This window comes from Prunus dulcis, chromosome 5, assembly GCF_902201215.1.
Source record: "Prunus dulcis chromosome 5, ALMONDv2, whole genome shotgun sequence".
Taxonomy (NCBI): domain Eukaryota; kingdom Viridiplantae; phylum Streptophyta; class Magnoliopsida; order Rosales; family Rosaceae; genus Prunus; species Prunus dulcis.
Window position 1 is genome coordinate 6,357,235 of NC_047654.1, and position 22,833 is coordinate 6,380,067.

Here is a 22,833-nt window from a genome sequence, read left to right on the forward strand (position 1 = left end):
AATAAGAAAAGCCAATTTCTGAATAAAATTATTTGAAAACTACATCAATTAAATGGATATCAAAATATGAAAATAATTATGTTTTAAATCAGAAATTTGTGAAAATAATTATGAAAATAAGGTTTTCGCTATAGGTCTGGGAACTGTTTGTTCATATCGTTCTTCTTTGGAATGCGTCTAATTGAAAACAAACAGTAATGAAATCCTAAGATATGAATTTGTATGACAGTGATCCTTAAAATAAATAAATAAACAAGAAAGTTCATGCTCAAGTGATATAGTAGGTCAATGGTTACCTGACGAGACGCTGAAGCAACTAACAAAGTTGTTGAAAACAATGTGTTTTCACAAATTGTCTGATACCACCGTATTTAAAGAATAATTATTTGATTAACTGGTAAACCGAAATAACCTCTGTAATATTAAAAAAAAAAATAATAACAACAACGAATGATTAGAATGCATGAATCTAAGTTAAAATTGTCAAATCTCTCCTAATGGGAATTCATTTCAGCAAAGATTAATTTGTATATATGCATGAATCTAATTCAAAATTGTCAAATCTCTCCTAATGGGAATTCATTTCAGCAAAGATTAATTTGTATATATGCATGAATCTAATTTAAAATTGTCAAATCTCTCCTAATGGGAATTCATTTCAGCAAAGATTAATTTGTATATATGCATGAATCTAATTCAAAATTGTCAAATGTCCTAATAGAAATCTATTCACAATAAAGAATGATTTGCATGCATGAATCTGATTTAAAATTGTAAATTTCATACTGGCGCATGCCTAAATTATTTTTCATTAATGTTCTATTATAATTTGTTGGGAGATAGTTTGAATTTGTTTGAATTTCCATATATACTATCCCCTCACGCATGTGCCAATTAATTTTCTTTTTTCTTTTTTCTTTTATTTTTAGAATTAAGAAAAGATAACATGGGTGGTTATGTTCCATAAAAGTAGAACCTATTATCTGATTTTGTTTTTAATTTTAATTTTTTTAAAAATATAAAATATGTGAATTTACCATATTATTCTCATTTAATTAATAATTTCAATTCTTAATGTTTGAATTAACCAAGAGCATTTTCTGGTATTTTGAATGTTTCACCATTCTCCCGTGTTGGAATTAACATACTACTTTAATCTAATTTAAATTACAGATAGGGAAATTCAAATTCGGGTATAGAGTTGGGAGCACATCCGTTCTAACCTATTATAAGAATAACTAGTTCCTACTATGATGTTATCATATAATTACTTTTTACAAGCGAGGAAATACAATAACCGCTAAGAATGTGGTATGTAATGACCCAAAACTAAAATTCCTATTTAATTAGTAATTTATTTTGAGGAAAGACGATTTTGCCCTTGGAATATTTTATTAAGAAAAAGTTGATTTTTTGACCGAAAAGGAATTTGACAATTCCACTTACGCCGTTACGTAGAGCGCGACGAAACGAGTCCGTAGACACGAAGTGAGCTCGAATCGGAGCTTTAACGAAGAAAATACGGTTAAAATACCATGATGGGCAAAGCAGTAATTTAGAAAAATCAGATTTTTATCCCTTTCTCTCTCTCTTCTCCCTTAGTTTTCCTCTCTCTCTCTCTCTCCTCTCCCGCTGCTCCCTTCCAGTCACCTTCCAGCCGCCAGAACTTCCGCCACCAACCACCTCTGCCTTTGCCGTTGGTGCCAACAGGACCAGATCGGTTCCGTCTTCAAGCTCCGACCACTCTCCAACGCCAGCCGTGAAATTGCCGGAAAAATCGAAGGGAAGTCGCCGGATTCAACAGAACTTCCTACCCTTCAATCTCTGTCATTCGGCCACCAAATCGGACGGGTGAGGTATGGTTTTCTAGGTATTTTCCATGCTCTAGCTGATGGTTGGATAGGTTTGCATCGATTTTGATCGTAAATAGCTCGGTTTTCAAATTGGAATTCGGCCGATTTTCGGCCTCCGTGTTTGGCCACTTCCGGTCAGTTTTTGGGGTAGGTCCAAGAATAAAAGTGGTTCCAAATATGGTGTTATACCTAGGGTAGGAGTTTGGAGCCGTGGTTTTGAGTTTTTCCGGCGATGCGTAATCGCTTTAGACACCCATTGCTGCCAGCGCGTGTGGCGGCTCATGGGCGAGCGTAGTGCAGTGGCACTGAGTCTTGATGCGATCCTTAGGTTGTCACGAGCGCGTAGGAATTCGCGGATCTCAATTTGGATACCGTTTGAGCCTCGAACGGATTTTTCATATTGTGCGATTTCCGGGTTCAATACTGTTGAGTCGTTGAATCGTACTCAATTTCAGATATGTTATTCTAGATAATTCTAGAATCGTGTAGGATTCAACGGATTGTGAATCGGAGTCCCAGATACTCTGAAATCGCGAACCCTAGGGCTAGGGTTTAGAAATTATGCGATTACACGATCGTAGTCAATCCGACCGTCCAATTAAGACTAGACTAGCAGGACATGGGTATTTAAATGTGAGGAACCTATAGGGACTCCCAGATTGGCAATTGGAGGTCGTGGACCCCACGAGGTTCCGTATTGACCAATATGGCAGTTTATCACTTAGTGAAGTCTCAAGTCTTTTAAGACAGTTCTAACCATCTGAAATGTTTAAGTGGGCATAAGAATGACTTTAACGTTAGTGCACGCACTTCTAGGAGCCGGGGGTCAGGGTTTTAATTAAATACTTATACCAAGCAGTTTTATTAATTAAATATTCATGGTGGTTTAACCAGGCACCCGGGGCCAGACAGACCCGCAGGAGGGACCTTCAGGAGGTCTAGCTAGCTCGGACCAGGAGTGAGTGGACTTTTATTTTATAAGTGATTTTATGCAAATAAATTTCATTATTTGATCTTGAATAAGTTTTATTGATTGTGGTTTTCCTAGCATGTTTTGTTGAAGTTAAATATCTTTATTTATATGTTGCCTAGTTAAAATTCTAAAAAGATATGGAAAGTAAAGATTGAGATATTTATCAGATAAAATGGCAGCAGAGTTCTAGATTTAATAAAAATTCAGTTATTCATCAGATCTTTCAGAAATTTTATATTTTCTCAGAAATTTTATATTTTCTTAAGCCACCTTATGTACCCAATTATAGAAACAGTTTGCCTTCAGTATATGTTGCCTTCGGATATGACGATGTCCACGGACATCCAGTTTGCCTTCAGTTTTGTCAGTGCACTTGACATTTGCCTCACGAGATTCGGGGATGCCCGGACCGTGAGAGCCAGAAATACAGATCAGGCTGACTACGGTCCCCTGAATCCTGCCAGTTTACAGCTCGGGTTGACTTTGTGTCACCGAGACCTGCCAGGGGAATTGACGGATATCAGGAATTGACGGAATAAAAGGGGTACACCTAGGTGGTAGTTTTAAATTGATTACAGTGTTTTTAAGAGAATTTTATTGATCTTGAATATGATTGGCATATACATATATAAATATGTGAATGCATTGATTTTAGTATGATTCAAATGAAGCTTAAATATTCAGTTTTACATAACTGTTTTTACAGTGGGGGTTAGTGTATTCATATGCTATTTTATAGACCTTTATTTTTGTCCACTCACATTTTTGAATGTTTTGCGCCCCCAGGCTGTAAACGTGCACAGAAATTCACCATCGGGCCATTTTTCCGTCTTCCGCGCCCTTCCGTTGATATAGAAGTTCTGTTTTGTAAAAAGATTAACTCATCTGTAAACTCTTAGTAATTGCTCTGATATGTTGCCCTAGATTGAGAACTGAACTGTTGGAATGTATATTTGAGTATACTGGCAGTTGGTTGTATAAATATACATGCTCGTTTTGACAGGTGTAATTTTGGGATTGAACAAATTACAGGGGAGACTCTGCCGAATTTTCGGTAGAAGTCAAGGCTAAATTGAAATTAAGTTTGTAACTAGAAGGGCAAATAGGTCATTTGTGCCCGACATTCGCCAAGTGTCGGACACGCACAGGATCCGACTCGAATTCCAAAGCGAAATTTGGATCGGGTCCTGTCATGGTAGGTTTTTTTTTTTTTTGTTTTTGTTTTTTTATAAAGAAGATAAACAGAAAGTTACAAACGGACTCCCTAATAGCAACTCCACCCATTTGCCATTTGCCATGGCAAGGGGGGAACTAGGGCAGCTACTATTCACATGAATAGTAGCTGCCCTTGTAAAAAGCAATGTGTGGTTCCACCCGTTGCCATGGCAAATGGCAAATACTATTCATTTTTTTTGTTTTTTTCACAAATTTTTTTTATCTAAACAATTGATTTGGATAATATTTTCTAATAAGATTTTTGGGTTCGTACGTGTCAATATTTATTATAAAACTCATATCTCAATCGGATAAAATTTTCGGATAAGATAATAAATAAAAATACAATTTAAAAGTGAATAAAATGTTGAGTAAAAAGTAAATAATAGTAGAAGTAGAAGAAAACGTATGAGGATTTAGTGTTGAAAGTGAAGAGTATTGGTCGGTATTTATAGAAAAAAATTCCAGAATTTTTTGGTATTTTTTTCATAATTTTATAGCAAAAAAAAGCCCAAATAATAGTATAAGTAGAAGAAAATGTATGAAGATTTAGTGTTGAAAGTGAATAGTATTGGTATGTATTTTATAGAAAAAAAAATCCCATAATTTTTTGGTATTTTTTTCATAATTTTATAGCAAAAAAAAAAAAAAAAAAGCTCAGCTGTTGGATTGGAAGAGAGCAGGCGATTGGAGCGCCCAGACGACGACACATGTCCTCTAGCTGTTGGTGGAGCGCATGCTGACGTCATCCCCCCTCGAGCTCGAACTCGGGCTAGAGCTGCCTTCGGGCCAGCCCTTCTTCGTGGGTCCCACTCCCAACCCAGGCTTGGGCTCCTCGCTGGAACTGGGTTTTTTTTTTCTCCCCCAAAATAGAGGATGTGCTCCTCGCTGGAGTTGCTCTAAAGACCTCATATCAAAATGAATTTCAAAAGAAACATATGACGGAAGAATAGAAAACCAAATATGAGGAAAAAGTATTAAGGCCTGTTCAGTAACATTTTCGGAGAATGTTTTCTAAGAATATTTTATAAGAATGAAAACGAGAAAAAGAATTTGCATTTTCAGAATTCGAAAATACGTCTGGTAGATTAATTGGAAAACATATTCAAAAAATAAAAATAGTGAAAATGTGTCTGGTAGGACAATTTAAGAATAATAATTTGTGAATTATTTTCAAGTATATTTTTGCTAATTTATGTCCAATTTTTTTTTTTAAATTCTGATATTTTAAAGGCTAAAATTATTACAAACAATGAAAAATGTATACTTTGAGAATAATAATGTATAATTTTAAAAATTTTAAAAATTCTAATTTTAGAAAAACCTAGATAATAAAATAATATTATCTTTAGTTTAAAATAAGAGTAATGCAACACTTACCACATTTATATCCCACATTTTCATACCACCTTATGTGGCAGATGAAGTGGACAATCATATCAATTAAAAGTGTCAATAAATCATAAAGATAAGAAAACATTAAATTAATTTTAATTGATGTGTTGTCCATCTCATCTGCCACATAAGGTGGTATGAGAATGTGGTATACAAATGTGATAAGAGTAGCATTATTCTTAAAATAAATACTAGCCTCTTGCACGCACTCACGCACCAGCGAGAGGCCTTTTTTTTTTTTTAAGAATTAAAAAAGATAATAGGTAGTTGTGTTCCATAAAAATATGATCCCTTTTAATTTTACTTTTTTTAATATGAAAAAGTGTGAATTTACCATATTATCCTCATTGAATTAATAATTTCAATTTTTCATGTTTGCATTAATCAAGGGCATTTTCTGGTATTTTGTAAATCAAGGGCATTTTCTGGTATTTTGAATGTTTTACAATTCTCTGTCTTTTGTTTTATATATAAATGAAAGTGAATAATATATGATGGTTTTATCATAAAATTAATATAAACTGATGTGGCAAAATAAAATAATGAAGTGGAACAACAAAACTGAAAATTGGAAAAAACAAAACAAAACAAAACAAAGAAGACAAATTTAAAAAAAAAATTAAAAATGAGAAATCAGACCAACAACAAAAAAAAATTTGAAAAAAAGAAGGCAATTAGACCAATATATTGGGTAGAAAATGAAAACGATAATTTTGTGTTTTCAGTTTTTGTACATGAGATTGAATTTTTTTTTAGAAAACAATTTCAGTGAAAATGAAAAAGACATACCGAACGCGTTTTTGATAGAAAATAGAAACGAAGCCTTGAAAATGTTACCGAACAACTCCTTAGCATGTCTCATAGCCGCCAAAGCTTCAGCCACCAAATTAAGCTCTAGATGTGAAGATAACTGAAAACATGAACTTGAGTAGCCGGCGTACGAATATCCCGAAACAACGTCTAAATTCGCTAAGGACCAGTCTTTGTGTAACCGTAGCAGACGTATGAGCACCTGTGAATCACCTTCAACAGGAATATTTTTAAAACCAAATCGTAGTGCAGTAGCAAGACCAAACTCTAAACCTGCTGCCTCAGCCTTCAACACTGAACAATAACCCAAAGGAATAGCCAGCAAGTTTAACAATTCCCCAGTGATCACGAATAACAAACCCTGCAGCATCAGCTTTACCTGTACTATGCACAGACCCATCAAAATTAAGGTATCCATCGAATAAAATAAATTAAGTAGAATTTTCGAGGATGTGGTAGTTATCTCCATCTCTCCACTTTCTTTCCTTTTCCTTTCCTTTTTTATTAATTAAAACTAAGAATATAGAACACATATAGATAAAAACATATTAATTATGAAGGAAAAAAAAAGGATTGCGGAAGCGAGTTCGAGTCAGTTTGAATAAGGGCGAAATTGACTAATAAGGTGTTAGTTGGATAGGCTCATACCTATGTTCGTGTGTGTGAGTTTTCTTCCACTCCTTCTTAACTTTGACAAAAAGAAAAAGGTGAAATTAAAAGTCTATTATTCATTAAAATGTTGGGTTTACGTGTGAAAAAATTGGGTTGAATCAAATAAAAGGCACTCAATTAAAAAATCCTAACAAAAAATTGAATGTAGACTTACTTGATTACGCTTGTATTGAAGTCCTCTCTCCTCCCAGGGCGCTCTATCTCTATGCCACTCTTTCTCAAACTCACGCAATAGCTGACTAGTCCGACTGAACTCCAACCGTCGACAAACCACTCCAACCGCCGAGTCCGGCGCTGAGTTCCCTCCAATTGACGAACGTAAGATTTGTGTTACTCTGGAACCTCTTGAGCTTGAGCTTGTGAAAGAAAATGGTGGCTGCTTTGAAAGCCGTAAGCAGGTCACTGAGACATTACAAACCCAGAACCTCTGCATTTCCAGAGAGTCAGCAATGGCTTTACGTAGCTCGCCGCGGTCTAATTTTGGATCAAGCACCTTCTCACTCCGTCAGCCTTCACAGACTCTCTGATTCCGATTCAGGTAAATTTCAATTCCAAATTGCTTAAGAAGAAATGGGTTATTTCTGTTTATGCCTATTTTATATGACCCACAAAGCAGAAACTGATTTGGTTGTTTTGGCAACAGGGATTGTTGAGGTTACTTTGGAGAGGCCTGAGGTGAGAAATGCAATAGGGAAAGATATGCTGAGAGGGTTGCAGAATACCTTTGAAGCTATCAGTAAGGACTCTTCTGCTAATGTTTTGATGATCCGCAGCAAAGTGCCCAAGGTATTCTGTGCTGGCGCGGATTTGAAGGTAGGAGTTTAATTATGTTTTTCATCGAATCAATGTTATGTTTCGAATGAAATTTATGTTGGATGTGTAAAGAACTCTTCAAATTTAAGTTCTCTTAGTTATGCTTGTAACTCTTTTCTGTTAATTTTTTTTCCTTCTTTGATTTACTTAAGTTGTATTGAACTGTGGTCATATACACAGGAGAAGATAGTGCCTCACTAGTCAAATTGTCCTTCCGTTTTAATTGATTGACAGGAACGCAAAATGATGAGTTCATCTGAAGTTCGAGATTTTGTCAATACGCTGCGTGCCACATTCTCGTTTTTGGAGGTTACCTTTTCTACAATTGCTTTGTATTAAAATCTCTTTGAGGATGATAATAATTGGAACATCTTTTGGAGTTGAGTAGTTGGTTTTGACATAGCTGGAACTTGGTATGCTCACCTGTCCCAGAGGGTAGCAGGTTTTCCTTCAATTTGCATTTTGGAGGTCGGAGAGCAGAGTTATAATTAAATCTGCCAATAAGATTTTCAAGGTTTCTTGTTGGTTTTTGTGTAGTCAAATTGAATGCACAATGTGCTATTATAAAATGTGGAATTTGCACTGATCTGGTGTTCAAATCATGATAGTGAGATTCTGATGATGAGATATGCTCATTCTTATGCTGAAAGTGTTTCCGATTCTGTACAACACTCCAAAAATGCATTTGTTTTGGTATCATACGTAGTATAATGGTGGACACTTAATATGCATACATGAGTGTTGTATAATGGTGGACATGTAATATTAACACTGTGCACATAGATAAAAATACATAGATACTCATGTCCAGGATATGTTGAGACTTCAATATATGTACTAATTTTACTCTATCATGCTGTTGGTGTCTAGTGTGGTATGTTCACTTCCATAAAACGTCCTGGTTCCATTTTTCTGTTTGACACTTAACTGACGTGCTTAAATTAATACAATTAGGTACTTTGTATTCCTACTATTGCTGTTATTGAAGGAGCAGCATTGGGCGGTGGACTTGAAATGGCTTTATCATGTGATCTCCGGATATGTGGTAATTCCATTTTATACTGATCGCAATTGTGCTCATTGAAATATCAAGCTACTTAAATGCTTTATAATGCTTAGTCTGTGGTTTTTTTCCCCACCATATATGGCTTAGGAGAAGAAGCAGTGATGGGCTTGCCAGAAACAGGACTTGCTATAATTCCGGGGTATGTGCTAAATCTCAGTAATGAGTTCAAACTCCTCAAAGGACTGCAGATCACCTGCATCTTGTTTGACGAACCCAACCTCCTGTTTTGTTTCAACTTCTTATAAGAGAATTTATAAGCAGACGCTTATCCCATAACAGATGGGAGGCTTTTAATTCCCAGTCAAACTATTGATATCGTTTACCTTTGTGGAAAAAAAAATTTCCACACAATTACTTCTTATTTTACTATTTCTTTTCTTTTTTTCAATTGTTTTTCTCTTCTTTCCGTTCTTTGGAATTATTCTTGAAGTGACAGATCAACCTCTCTTGATTACGTCCATTCACAGGGCAGGTGGAACACAGCGACTTCCTAGAATTGTGGGAAAAGCATTAGCAAAGGAACTCATATTCACTGGCAGGAAGATTGGTGGCAGAGAAGCAATGTCGATTGGTATGTCTACTCCAAAGCTTTGATTTGGTCGTTTGTTTTGTTTTTCATTTTTATTTCTTTTGACGCGAGATTGTACCTTACTGCAGGTCTGGTAAATTACTGTGTTCCTGCTGGTGAAGCTCATCTAAAGGCACTTGAAATTGCTCGTAATATAAATGAGAAGGTATGAAATTATTTGATCCACTAGAGCTTCACTGAGATTTTATTTTATTTCACTTTTCTATTTTCTAGTCGATGGGGGAAGGTTACTTGTAGTTGAGAGCAATCTAAAAATGAAATCTACACTCTAAAATCTCTATCAAAGTGGATGTCTATAGCTGAAACTTCTTTATCATGTGAAAACTGAACAATTGCCTCTTTTGTTTTAATGACCAAATTATAATACGTGCACGGAAAAGAAAAATCCTGACTGTAGAAACTAAGATCAACTAGAAAATTGTCATATTCAGCAAAGAAAGAAAAAAGTTATAAGTAATGGTTGCAATCAAATTTTTTGAAATATAGTTTTAGCAGGGTCCCATAGCAGTAAGGATGGCAAAAAAAGCTATTGACGAGGGCCTGGAGGTACATAAGACCTCAGCTTTGGCACTAGAAGAAGAATGCTATGAACAAACCTTGAACACAAATGATCGCTTGGAAGCCCTAGCAGCATTTGCTGAGAAGCGCAAGCCAAGGTATACTGGAGATTAAGACGATAAAATTGCAATAAATCTGTCTTGGATGAGTTTATTTGTGTTATGAAAATAAAGTTACTTGTCAGCAATGAGAAAAGGACTGGTTCATGGAGGCCCTAATTTTATATATGATCATAATTTACCGTTATCTCTATATTTGAATGAATTTAGAGGTCGATGAAATGTTTTTCATGGGTTTATGAGAAATTACTTGCATTTGGAATTATCGAACATGTTTATTAATGAGTCAATTAAATTCACTCTTCAGGTCCTTTCTTTTTGACATTCGATGACAAAGTGGTGAATCTCTTCACTGAAACCCGTTCACAATGACAGAGGGTGATTGTTTTCGATGTGAAAAGTTTGTGCTAGAAGTCGACCCCTTTAAGTTTAAGCTTATTGGGGATTCATGCTTGAAATCAATGGCAAAAATCATTTTAACCATCTAAGACCAACATTTCGTCGCATAAGACCTACAGCGACAGATTGCTGCTTTTTGATATCCTTATAATTGAATTAGGAGTGACGCTATTTTCATCCACCAGTCCTAATTTCCACCCATTTTGAAAGCTTTTTTAACAACTTTCCTCTTATATAAAATTACTAACGAGGACAAACTTTTAAAAAAAAAACTGAGAGATCTTACACTGCAAGCATAGTTGCCCATCTTCAATAACAACTCATTTGTTGGGTCCTACACACCTCACACTAGAACACAAGAACCAAAGGTATTGAAACATAGTTCCAGCCATTTTACACTTCCTGTACAAAGTTGTAGAAATCAAACTGAAACAATGGATGAACTTCCAACCACCACATTGAATTGTGTATCGAAAAGAATATTTGAGACAGTATACATTACAAGAGATGAATATTTGCTAGCATATTGTTAAGAACATCGAAATTGTGAAATGCTGATAATCATTGCAACTCAACCAAAAGGAACCTGATGGTAAGATTCGTAGAAATTTCCAGTTACACCCCACCATATCATTCCTAAAAAAACCAACATTATGTTTTGCATTAATTGATTTAGTAAGATTTAGAATATTAACAGAAAAATTGGGTAAATTTCTCCAATTTTGATTTAACAAACGTATCATTGGGAATATTTTCAATCTTTTCCTTTCATCTCTTAAGAAACCTATGAAGGGGTGAACAAAGAGGTTTATACATGCATGTGTTTTAGGGCTAGAGTTAGGGAAGCGGGAAGGGAAGGAGAAGGTAGAGAGGATGGAAAGAACAATTGTTGTTTGGGAATAATAGTGGTACTATTTTTCAGTTTCTTTTAAATTTTATGTCATCAATACTGTTGATTTTTTTAATGACAATTTCGATTATTATACACCGATTTTTGGATCAAATTGAAAATTTAGTCAATTAAATTTGTGCAATAAATAAAACATAAAATATATATCATGCCTGGGTTTGTGATGGCGGTTAAGATCCGATAGTCATGGTCAAGCCTCGAATCTTGTCACAACCCCCAAATAATTGCCCTAAACCCTTCAATTGTTTGGCAAATACCTTTGAATCTTTGTGCCTGCCATCATGGTTATTGTAGTTTTCGCTGAGGCATTTTACTATGCTTTCTCCCTGTTGATTCACATATTCGTATGGAAGAAGAGCTCATAAATACCAAAGCTACAAAGAAATATAAAACATCATATATTACATGGAAGAGAGCATGTATGGCAACAGAGAGTTTTGTTGCAAATTTTTTTATGCGATGAAAGTTAAGGATGTAACAACCTAAGGTCTCATCTAAAAGTGCTTGTTGAAGTTGACTTTTGGACTCTACACCTTAGGTAAGGCCACAGATCCTCCCCAACGATTTACCATCGTGCATGGATGGTGGCGCCTCTTCCCTCGTCGTTAAGGAACTGTCATGATAGCCATGGCCCATGAGTCCCACATAGGCAATGTGCTCTGCTACCATTTGTAACGACTCAAGCGTCATCCAAAAGTGCTAGCTGAAGGTCACTTTTGGATTCCTAGACCTTACTTAGGTACCCAGGATCTCCCCAATGCTTTATCGATATGGGATTCAGGGTATCACAACGGGGAACTTGGATTCTGTTGTACAACTAATATGGTGACATCCTCATTCAGTCCAAGGGATGAAAGCATCCGTACAAACTTGTCCCAAGACTTAGGCAATCGTCGTCTTTGTTAGAAGTGGAAGTTCGGAGTTGAAAATGACTTTTACGACGACAATGCTTCTTCACAAAAATATGATTTTTCTTGTGCTGTTGCAAAAGCTTTTGCTATTATTTTGTACAACAAACATTTCATTACTCTATTAGGATCACTAGTAGTAGAAATTAGGTCTAATGTAGGATCATTTATCCCTTGGGGGTAGGAACAATAAGTCATAACTGTTGAAAAAACAACTTCGACGTCTCATCTGGTCCCAGAGCTTTTATAGAATGTATGACCAGTGCATCTTCTATTATCTAATCACTCTCTTATCAAATTAAATACAGTACTTAAAAAGATAAATTTTACATTGAAGGAAACTGAATAAATTCTGAATAGATAAACCTAATTTGTTAGTTTATGCCTACATATAAATAATTACGACTTTTTTATTTTTTATTCATGCAATTACAATTTTTCTTTGTGTATTCAATTGGCAAGTTGCTTTATGTTAATCATCCCACTCACAACATTACTGAAGGAGCCAACAAAAATGGTTTTTGGTATGCCAGATTGACAAGGATTGTCTAATTGATGGCATTTTCTATTGAAACGAAAGAAAAAAAAAAAAAACAGAGTTGGCTAGAAAATTCAGAGTATTAGATTTTAAAAAATGAAAAAACTAAAAATTAGAGGGTTTTCTAATCTAAACCTCCCCTCCCTAAAAAAATAAAATTGGTGTTTGCATTTTTTTGTTATGATGGACAAAGCATGACTGTAATTGAAAGACATGTTTCCTCGTCAATGGAAACGCCATTACAGATTCTGTATACCTTTTTACAATGAGGTTTATAAAAGAATTTCCTGCTGCAAGAATATGTTTTGCACCATCCTTTTTGTTGTCATAGTTGAGGATCACAATTTGGAACTCTTGTGTACTATAATCCATGCCAAAATTGCATATCCTTGGATGAGTTCAAAATACAAAATTGATTTATCTGTGTATAGCTCAAATTTCCTTTTTTAGCTTTGGTATGTGTTATACTATTAAATAGCAACAACACAGCCACTTGTTAAATAGACTTCAGCCTTGCATATTTCACCATATCAGTTTTTCTCTGCTGTCAACATTGTCTTCAGTTTGTGAACACCTCTCTCTCTCTCTCTCCTTCTTCCCCCTTCCCCCCGAGTCAATGGAGGCAGAGTTTGTATCTGAGTCAAGGGTGGACATGGTGTTACAAAGAGGTCCTTCCTCCAGATTCAAAGGGGTAAGTCTGCTGAAAAGTGGTAACTGGGGTGCTAGGATCTCCTATATGTACAAGCCATACTGGCTTGGGGCATATCAGATGGAGGAAGAGGCAGCTATTGCTTATGATAGAGCAGCCGTCAAGCTTCAAAGAGGTGATACCCCACTCAACTTTCATTGGAGTAAATACAGTGCTGAAGAGAGCATATTCCAAAGTCAGTACTCAACTGAGGAAATTCTGAGTATGTTGAAGGATAAAACTTACTCATCCAAACTTATGAATTTTCTTTCAAGGCATTCATCAGGTTTGGGAATTCGAACAACAACCTTCATGAATGAACAAGGTATTTCATATCACTTTCTCTTTCAGAAGGAACTGACTCATAGAGATGTCACTCACAAGTGCTTTCTGATCCCAAGGGAATTTTCATTTCGATACCTTCCCCCACCTGAAGGCATCATCAATGCAGGAGAAGATGAAGCTAGGTACGTTAAATTAACCTTTTATGATAAACATGGCCGTTCTTGGACATTTGGATATTCATATTGGCAGAGTACACGGAACTTTATGTTTACAAATGGCTGGGGACACTTTATCAGGATGAATAACCTGAACCAGAAAGACATAGTAATGTTTTACAGATGCGAGTATGAAGGGGAGGTTCTCGGGAGAGAAGTTTACATGATAGACTATCAAAGAAGCAATGGGGAAAACTATGTCCTAGAGCATTCTTCAGGAAGCAGTACCATAGAGTTAGAGGCTGATTGCAAGCAAAAAGGGACTAAGAAAGGATTCAAGCTATTTGGTGTGGAGATTAATGGTTAATCACCGGCCAGAATCCCATTTTGAGGTTTTTTTCTCCTTGTTCTTTTTTTTTTTTTTTGGGGGAAAATAGGATTTATTTTATTGCATCTTGTCTGTTTGTCAAGTCAACTTCATGGTTTGAGCAGTTTTTCATTTTAGTTGTAGGTCATGGGAAACATTGAGTAGGGAAAATTTTTTTCAGCTGTGTCATACGTTGTCCTAAAACTTTTAATCAATGTCATTTCAGTTCTGCCCATCAGCAGCATAATGGACCATCTCTGCTTTTATATGCAGATCCGTACAGTTTATATAGGTTATGAGAATTGCGCAATATAATCTAAATAGCTTTTAAATCAGATATAAGTCTATAATTTTTCAATTAGACAGGTTCGACAAATTTTAAAAGTTGATCCTGTATTTTTTTCCGAAACAATTTGCTCACAGAAAAAGGCAGTTTTCTTACATGTTGGTCACAGTTAGCTAATAATTAATTCTTCTGATTCAAGATTAGCATGAAAAATGGTATGCAGACACAAAGTTCTGATGATATTTTTAGATTTCAGAAAAACATTATGTGATGAATGAAGCATAGTGGAAAACAATCCACTTAGAGGCATAGTTCACAGTTACACAAAAGATGAGAACAAGGTTTTCTCCTTATGGCAGCAGAAATTTTCCCGTTTACTCATCAGTCCGATAGGGGGCTTCAGTCTTAGTCCACATAAAAATGGGTCTTCAACACATTCAGATGGGTTGGAGTATAACTGCTCGTTAGTAGTTTGAGGACACTTTTTTATAATTCTGTTTTGGAGAAACCAGGATGTAGTTTATGCGTCTTCTATTCGTTTTGAGCATGCTTTTTTATTTTTATGATACTCACTATCCTCAATCAACTTTGAGGACTCCTTTTTGGAGAAATTAGGATGTAGTTTTGCGTCTTCTCTCCATTTCGGGGACATTTTTTCATAAATACAAGGGCACAGGTTCAGCATCCTCTGTTTATTTTGAGCATGCTTTTTCATTGTACAAGGATGCAATTTCAAAATCCCTTACCAACTTTAAGGATGTGCTTTCTGCGTCCTTACACCATCAAAGAGGGTGCATTTCTGTCGCGTCCTTGAATTAAAACAAGGGCACAGTTTCTGTGTTGTGTCCTTGTAGGTGTTTTTCGTAGTAGTACTAGCAAATTACCAGCAGCACTCTGCAATAAATAGTCATACTTTAACTGGAGGAACCAATTCTCTTAATCTAGTAAATGGACACCTTGAGAATAAAAGGCAATGACAAACCAGCATTAGAACCTTCAGTGAATCCAATAAACCGTTCGTTGCTGAGAAAGAAATTTGTGTATGCTGAGAACTGTCTTGTCATTTATAAGGAAAGACAACTCAAAGAGTTCATCAGTTGCCATTAACAATATATATAGAGCCTTGTTATCATTTAAAATGTGGAAGCATGTCTTAGTTCACTGTCTTGTGCCATAGACTCCTTTTGGCCTTCTATTACCTTGTTTGGAACCTTCAACTTCATGGACACCTCTGTTTCGTCATCTTCCGTCCAACTTCATTACATGCCCCCTCTTCTCATTATTCATGTTCATTTCATTAATGTTTCTGTTTTAAATAAATAGATTAATTTTCCTTCATGTTAAAAACTTTTTTTAGAAAATGTAGTTAACCTTATAGATGTTCTTCAATTTTGTTTGGAGTAAATGCTGTCTTAATATAGAGTGGAAAGTAGAAAGAATGGTTGGAAATTGTAGGCTACCTTTATTATGCGGAATTATTGTTTTCCATATATCTGCATAACTTATCTACTTTTTATTTTTTATTTTATCTGAGTTTCAGAGTGGAAACTCATATATGTCTCAGAAAAAACCTGATAATTGAATACAATAAATGATTTAAACTTATCTGTGAGTAACTGGCCAGAATATTCTCGTTAAGAGATGTTACTTGGACTTGCCATAACTGTTTCATGTAAATTGATATAGCCAATTGTCATTTGCCTGCTCACATGAATGAATGAAGTGCAGATCATTTTTTGTTTGTTCAAATATTTATAGATGTTCTGCAATTTTATTTGGAGGAAATGCATTGTTAATATGAAGTGGAAAGTAGAAAGAATTGTGGGAACTGTAGGCTACCCTGTTTCTTTTTCAGAGTTTCAAGTGGAAACTCATGTCCCAGAAGAAAAAAAAAGAAGTGATAATTGAACATAATGAATGAAATAAACTTGTTGGTGACTCACAGGCTAGAATGGTCTAGTTACCTATTGGTTGGACTTACCATAACTATTTCATGTAAATTAATGTAGGCAATTTTCATTTGCTTACTTATATCAGATCATTTGTTGTTTGTTTATCTACTCTTCTATATACTCCCTTGATCTTACACCACAATGGAAGGGTTTATGGACGAGGATATATTGTTAGCGCTAAGTTCTAATGATGAAATTAATAGCTGTCACTTAGAAGGTTGCTCAAATGATGAAATTAATTCATGCAAAAGAAATACGCGACAGAGAGCGTGTGTTTGTAGATGTACCATCACAGAGATGTGGAGGGATAACTACCATCACTGAATGTTTGTGGATGGCGAGCTGCATTCAGGACTCAGGAGGCAGCTAGGGTCTGCTGCCTTGTTCTCGTTGCAGCGTTCCAGCTACCTGTCTAACTAATCACTGTCCATGAGCCAGCCTTCCCTTTCTTTCAGCTAAAGAAATATGTTGTGGCACACTGACCACCCGGGAGATGCACTAGCTTGGAGGAAGTCACAGTGATAAAAATATCTCAAGGCATTTATCTTAATGGATGTGGAATTTTAAGTATGAATAATGGGAGAGTAGTCAGAGCCTTGTGATTACAAACTTTTAGCAAATTTTTCAAGAAGCAAATGTTAATGGTGGAGAAAGATGTGGTTGTTCTCTTTTAAAGCTCTGATGAGAAGAAAAGGATTTTCTTCATCAAAGTCATAGGGACTGAAAAAAAATCAGTACTTTTTATAAATGTGGTTTTGGTCAGAGAGCCCAGATGCAAAGCAGGGAGGAGAGATGACACAGAAGCCAAAGATATTTTGGCGTGGAGATGAGTTCATCAAACCCCAAAGCCACAGCCTCATGTGATCAACTGGTTATTATGTTTGTGCAGTCTATCATTTGAACTTTTCTCCCTTCTCTTTTAGTTGTGAGTCATATTTTCAGCTGCAGATGAGCCAGTTGGGCGAAAAATATGTAAGAACCATCATTGTCGTTGTTGTTTGCGTGATCTTTAGAGCCAATTACACTGAATTAATTTCCTATAAGAAACCCAAAAAAAAAAAAAATGGTTTGGAAGTAAACTAGGAGATAAGGAAATGCTTTTATTGACACAAAATGGAAACTGAAAATGCTTCTTGCACATTAAAACTTGCCTCGACTATGCTTTTTTTTTTTTCCTTTGAAAAGGTTGATTCATTCCATTAGAAGGGAGGAATAGTAGGCATGTAATGCGCGGCCTCGTTAAAACCTTCCCGGAGAAAACAGAAAGGGAAAACTCTGGGATAGGAAAGAGTACTACAGATGCCCAAAACCGTACACAACAAGGAAATTACATAGAATCAATGAACAAAACATCCTGTAAGAAATCTGGGGGATTAGTAACTCATTCTGCCTCGACTATGCTTGTGAAGAAGCACTTACCAAATATGCTTGTGTAACTGGAATATGACTCTCAAAATCACTTCCAAACTGCCAAAGGCTCTTCTGTCCATCTCAACTCAATGTTATAAAAAGTGGTTTTGCTCATTTGAGAACGTTTTCGGCAATCCTAAGTGCAGTGCCAAACACACCCTAAGCATGATTTTTTTGACGAAGGAAAAAAAAAAACAAACAAAAAAACAACTCTGGTGGACCTATGTATCACTATTGGGCCTAGAAATGACCTGGGCAAGGCCTGAGTCTCTTGAAAATTACCCACCGCCCAAAACCTATATATATAAAAGCAAAGCAAGCAACAAGCTGAAGGGCCATCCTGAACTCCTAGTTTGCTTAGCGTAAAACTTCAGGAAAGGAAAAGGGACGAGAATTCGAATCGGAGAAAGAGAGAGAGAGAAAAAAAAAAAAAAAAAAAAGCGATGGCTACTTCGGATGAAACTCCATCGGCTAAGAGATGGCTTCCTCTTGAAGCTAACCCTGATGTTATGAACCAGGTAATGCAATTAATCTCCTTCATTTTCTTATTAAAGAAAACCCATAATTATTTGGTGTTCTTCGGATTATGCACTGTTTGTTTCTGGATAAAACTTCGGAAAATAAAATCATAAAAAAAGTATATAAATTTTCTTAGAAAACAGACGGAGAGCCAGGGCTTGTGCGTATTTGATGTGGAAAATGGAATGCTTCGATTAGTCTGACATGGGTTTTAAAAAGTCATTTAAAAGTTGTTTTTTTTCATTTGTGTGATAAAAATAGTATGGGTTTTTGGAATTAGTCAAGGACTTGTTGGGTCTGAGACTCTGAAATGAAATTATTCTATAGTAGTTTCAACTGACCCTAAACCACTCTATCAGAGAATCTGTTTAGTTTCTGTAGTGGAAAATGTTTTGGCAAAGAGGTATGATAATTTTCCTTTTTATTTGTAATGAAATTTTTGCTTTGAGGGAGACCTAATTAGTGAATATTACCTTAATAAAAAAGTTGAAAAAGAAATCAATTTTGGAGATTAGTGAATAATGATAATGATTTGTACTCAACATAAGGGACGTATTTGCTATATTAGGAGGGATGGAATTAGTTTGGGAAGTTAAGTAATATCGCCGTATTGTAAAATGATCAAGTTCTTGAGAAAGCATGCTATTGCTCATTAAAAAAGAACCCTCCAAAAATAAAGAACAAATTAAAAACCGTACTTTTCTTCATTTTAATTACATGCACTGCTGTTTGTTCTAAATGCTTGTAACTTAGTTTGTTGATTTTTCATAAAGGTGATATCTTTATAAATAAAAATCCGTTGTATGTCCTTAAGAAAGGTTACCTCACTCTGTAATTTTTAATATACATAACTACCAAATTAGATGTCAGAAACGGTATTTTTTCAATGCAGTTCCTTTGGGGTCTGGGTCTTCCAGAGCATGAGGCAGAATGCTGTGACGTTTATGGGTTGGATGGAGAACTCTTGGAAATGGTTCCAAAGCCTGTACTTGCTGTGCTGTTTCTTTATCCTATAACCTCTCAGGTTCTGTTTCGTTCCTTGAACTAAAAAGTAATTATTCGTTATTTTTGTTTGGTGATTATTGTTGATCATAAGTTCTCTGCTCTATGTTTCTTTCGTTTAACTTTATGAAAATGTACTTGTCTCCTGATTTGAGGGAAGTTTCCATTCTTTTCAGTCTGAAGAAGAGAGAATGATGCAGGCTAACGAGAAACGGGTGAGTGCAAGGAAATTTGGTTAGATGTTCTCTATAAAACGAAAATCTTTTATTCTTGAGCATGTTATTGGGATTGTGATCTGTCTGTCTCTCTCTCTCTCTCTCTCTCTCTCTCTCTCTCTCTCTCTCTCCCCCCTCTGTGTGTGCATGTACGGGGATGCATATTTTCATGTTCATGCGATGAGATTAACTTTTTATAGAAGAGTTTTATGTTGAATTCATATTCATAATCAACCATACTTTATGAATTTTTACCTTGCTCACTTATTTTCAACTGTATCAGGTGGTTTTTACATGTATACTTCTTCACTTGGTAGTTGCTACTTGGTGTCTTGATCTTGAGTTGTATAATTTAACCTGGATCCTTTGAATCATATTCTGGTTGTAGGAACCCAAAGGTAGAGTTTATTTTTTGAAACAAACCGTGGGAAATGCTTGTGGAACTATTGGGCTTCTACATGCTGTAGGAAACATCACTTCCGAGATCAAACTTGGTAAGTTTACAATTTTCCTGTGATGGACGAGTTCGGATTTATAATGATGCGTGGCAATTATGCATTCTCCATCATTGGGGGTGTATATTGCAAACAAGTATTAATTTATGCTGGTGATTCATAGATGCTAAGGTGTGCCTTATCTTTTATGAGTGGCTGCTAGAAAATCTTTGTTTCTTTTGGAGGGAGGGAGGGAGGGAGGGAGGGTGTATATTGCACACAAGTATTAATTTCTGCTGGTGATTCATAGATGCTAAGGTGTGCCATATCTTTTTTGAGTGGCTGCTGGAAAATCTTTGTTTCTTTTGGAGGGAGGGAGGGAGGAAGGGAGGCCAATGATTCCGTAAAATGCAAAACAGTTGCATGATCACCTTGATCAATAAAAGTATTTTTTTAAAAAGATAGAGCTAAGCTACCTTGTAGGTGAGTTTCTTTGGTATCTACCACCTAGGTGTCTGCCATCCTAGTTTCCAACTATGACACTACAGGTACTTGGACCACCTAGTTGGAAGGTAGGATACACAGTCGTAAAACTACACAGTTTCCTTAACTAATACCATGGGAGAAATGAGCTTGGAAGGTAGGGACACACAGTCCTGAAATTAGGCAGTTCTAGATGCCATCGTTGTTACCTTGAATAAACACCATTGGAGGAATGAGCCTTGCTTTTTTTTAAGTACACAGCCTTTGAAATCAAACTTCTGTGTCAGAGCGGAAGCCAATTATTTAACTTCTTTCTGGCTAATTGTTTACTATTTATTTTTAAACTTTTGTGACTTTACTTTTTCCTGTTGGTGTGTGCTTCTTTTTCTCAGTTGAGGAGTCATACTTGGATAGGTTTTTCAAAACTACTGCAACAATGGATCCATCGGAGGTTCTATTTTGTTTTCCTTTCTCTCTACATCATTTTTTGTCCTTTCAGTTTGACCTTTTCATATAGAGCATAAGAAATTTTTCTTGCTTGTCATTGTCATCTATTTTCTGTACATTTAGCGTGCCGCATTCCTTGAAAAGGACAGAGAAATGGAAGTTGCTCATTCAGTAGCAGCTACTGGCGGTGAAACTGAGGTGATATATTATATATAAAGTAGCAGAGAAAATTATATAAAGTGCCAATATTTTCTCTGTTCTTTTCTTTCTTTTGGTTCAGATGGTTTGTGCTTCTTTGCAGGCATCAGATAATGTGGACACTCACTTTATCTGCTTCTCATGTGTTGACGGTACATGCTTAAATTCTTCTATCTATCGCTGTCTTTGTGTCTCTTTACTACCATGTTCAGATGTATCTTCAGTCCTTTTGATCTTATTGTTCTATAATAATAAAAATTTCTATGTAGGGGAACTTTACGAGCTTGATGGGAGAAAATCAGGTCCAATTTCTCACGGTCCATCATCACCAAACAGTCTATTGCAGGTATCTAAAATTGCCATGATGCGTTCTGATTTAAAAATAAAGGGAGGAAAACACAAGGGATGCCAAACCATATACCAACGCTAATCTGTTCCGCATCTATTTTGTTTAATTAAGGATAAAGGGTGGAGAAGCATATGAAGATAGATGAAATAGTTTGTTATAATATCCCCCCTCTTTTCCTCCCGTCTCCTATATATGTTCTCTTTCTCATCTCCATCTGCTTTATTTTTCTTTGATTCAAAAAAACCAAAGCGTAAACATTTTCAAATATGCCCCTAGTTCTAATGCTTTTATTTTGGAGTGCAAGTCTAGAAGAAACCTTTGAGATTGTTGTAAAGCTGCAAGTCTTAAACCTAAGCATGTTGAACCAGAAAATGCTGAGGCCAGCAGCTCCTCCTAGCAGGCTTGGGTAGGGTGATTGTGCACATACTGGCTTTTGGTTTAGAGTAAATATGCGAAGAGGAGCAAGTCTCTGTTCCCGCACATGCGTACATGCCTTGGAAAATTTATTTTAAAGAAAATATTGAGTAGGTAATTCGCATATGTTCGGCTGATTTAGAAAATTAAAAGTGTGTCAATATGGGCAAAGGAGCGTATTGGCCCTTCTGATTTAGTCTTTATGTGCAGTTCGCATCCTTTAATGGAACTTTTTTTTTTCCTTGATTATAGTCCATTGCATTGACCCTTTCATGTATTTGATTGCTTTTTTTATTGTTCAACAGGATGCAGCTAAAGTCATACAGGGCATGATCCAGAAAAATCCTGACTCCCTCAACTTCAATGTCATTGCAGTTTCGAAGAAATCGGGGGGCTTTCCTTAAGTTGGAGCACATTGGTGCCCCTCAAAGGTGGTTCAAAGTTTAATGCAATAGTAGCACTTGATGTACGCATCTTTGTACTGAACAATTCCTTTTCCCTGTTAACACGTGTGGTAGCATCTTAGCATAAGCTTACTCAACTAGCGTTAAACTGGTTTTAGACTTTGCTGATCATAGCATTGATGTACTGGCCAAGCCTGTTGGGTATATGGATAGATTTTCAGTTTTGCTTAACCTGGTACTGAATGTATTGGTAATGATCCTGGCAAAAGAAATGATTGTGTATGGTAGATGCAAGTGGAATTTTGAAAACCAAACGCGAACTGATTTCCAACTTTTAGTTCCCTAGATTGTAAAAACAGTTTGTTTGATTGTCGGCATGGAATATGTGCCTATTGCAATGATGTGAGAGCGTACATGGTAGATTAGATGGGTTGTATTCAGAATATTTGGAGGCTTGATGGTGCCCT

General features: G+C 35.9%; 3 protein-coding genes across 5 annotated transcripts; all 3 read left to right on the forward strand.

The window, feature by feature from the left end:
• The first annotated feature begins 7,034 nt into the window (after window positions 1-7,034).
• Window positions 7,035-10,313, forward strand: LOC117629385 (probable enoyl-CoA hydratase 2, mitochondrial). Of its 3 annotated transcripts, none has more exons than XM_034361951.1 (8): window positions 7,035-7,456; window positions 7,562-7,731; window positions 7,966-8,040; window positions 8,686-8,776; window positions 8,885-8,936; window positions 9,265-9,368; window positions 9,455-9,531; window positions 9,882-10,313. In XM_034361951.1, exons 1-8 carry the CDS (start codon window positions 7,288-7,290, stop codon window positions 10,056-10,058), a joined length of 915 nt encoding a protein of 304 aa, XP_034217842.1. In that variant the 5' UTR covers window positions 7,035-7,287; the 3' UTR covers window positions 10,059-10,313. The 3 variants fall into 3 exon arrangements, with proteins under 3 accessions (XP_034217842.1, XP_034217844.1, XP_034217843.1); XM_034361953.1 differs by having other exon boundaries at window positions 7,043-7,456; window positions 9,873-10,055; XM_034361952.1 differs by lacking the exon at window positions 7,966-8,040 and having other exon boundaries at window positions 7,044-7,456; window positions 9,882-10,249.
• A 3,061-nt stretch (window positions 10,314-13,374) lies between these two features.
• LOC117628913 (AP2/ERF and B3 domain-containing transcription factor At1g51120-like) lies at window positions 13,375-14,253 on the forward strand. Its single transcript, XM_034361456.1, has 2 exons — window positions 13,375-13,913; window positions 14,028-14,253. Exons 1-2 carry the CDS (start codon window positions 13,375-13,377, stop codon window positions 14,251-14,253), a joined length of 765 nt encoding a protein of 254 aa, XP_034217347.1.
• Window positions 14,254-18,207: 3,954 nt separating this feature from the next.
• Window positions 18,208-22,597, forward strand: LOC117626943 (ubiquitin carboxyl-terminal hydrolase 3). Its single transcript, XM_034358778.1, has 9 exons — window positions 18,208-18,419; window positions 19,313-19,444; window positions 19,599-19,637; window positions 20,026-20,131; window positions 20,947-21,005; window positions 21,125-21,199; window positions 21,303-21,351; window positions 21,469-21,545; window positions 22,268-22,597. Exons 1-9 carry the CDS (start codon window positions 18,345-18,347, stop codon window positions 22,364-22,366), a joined length of 711 nt encoding a protein of 236 aa, XP_034214669.1. The 5' UTR covers window positions 18,208-18,344; the 3' UTR covers window positions 22,367-22,597.
• The last annotated feature ends 236 nt before the right edge of the window (window positions 22,598-22,833 follow it).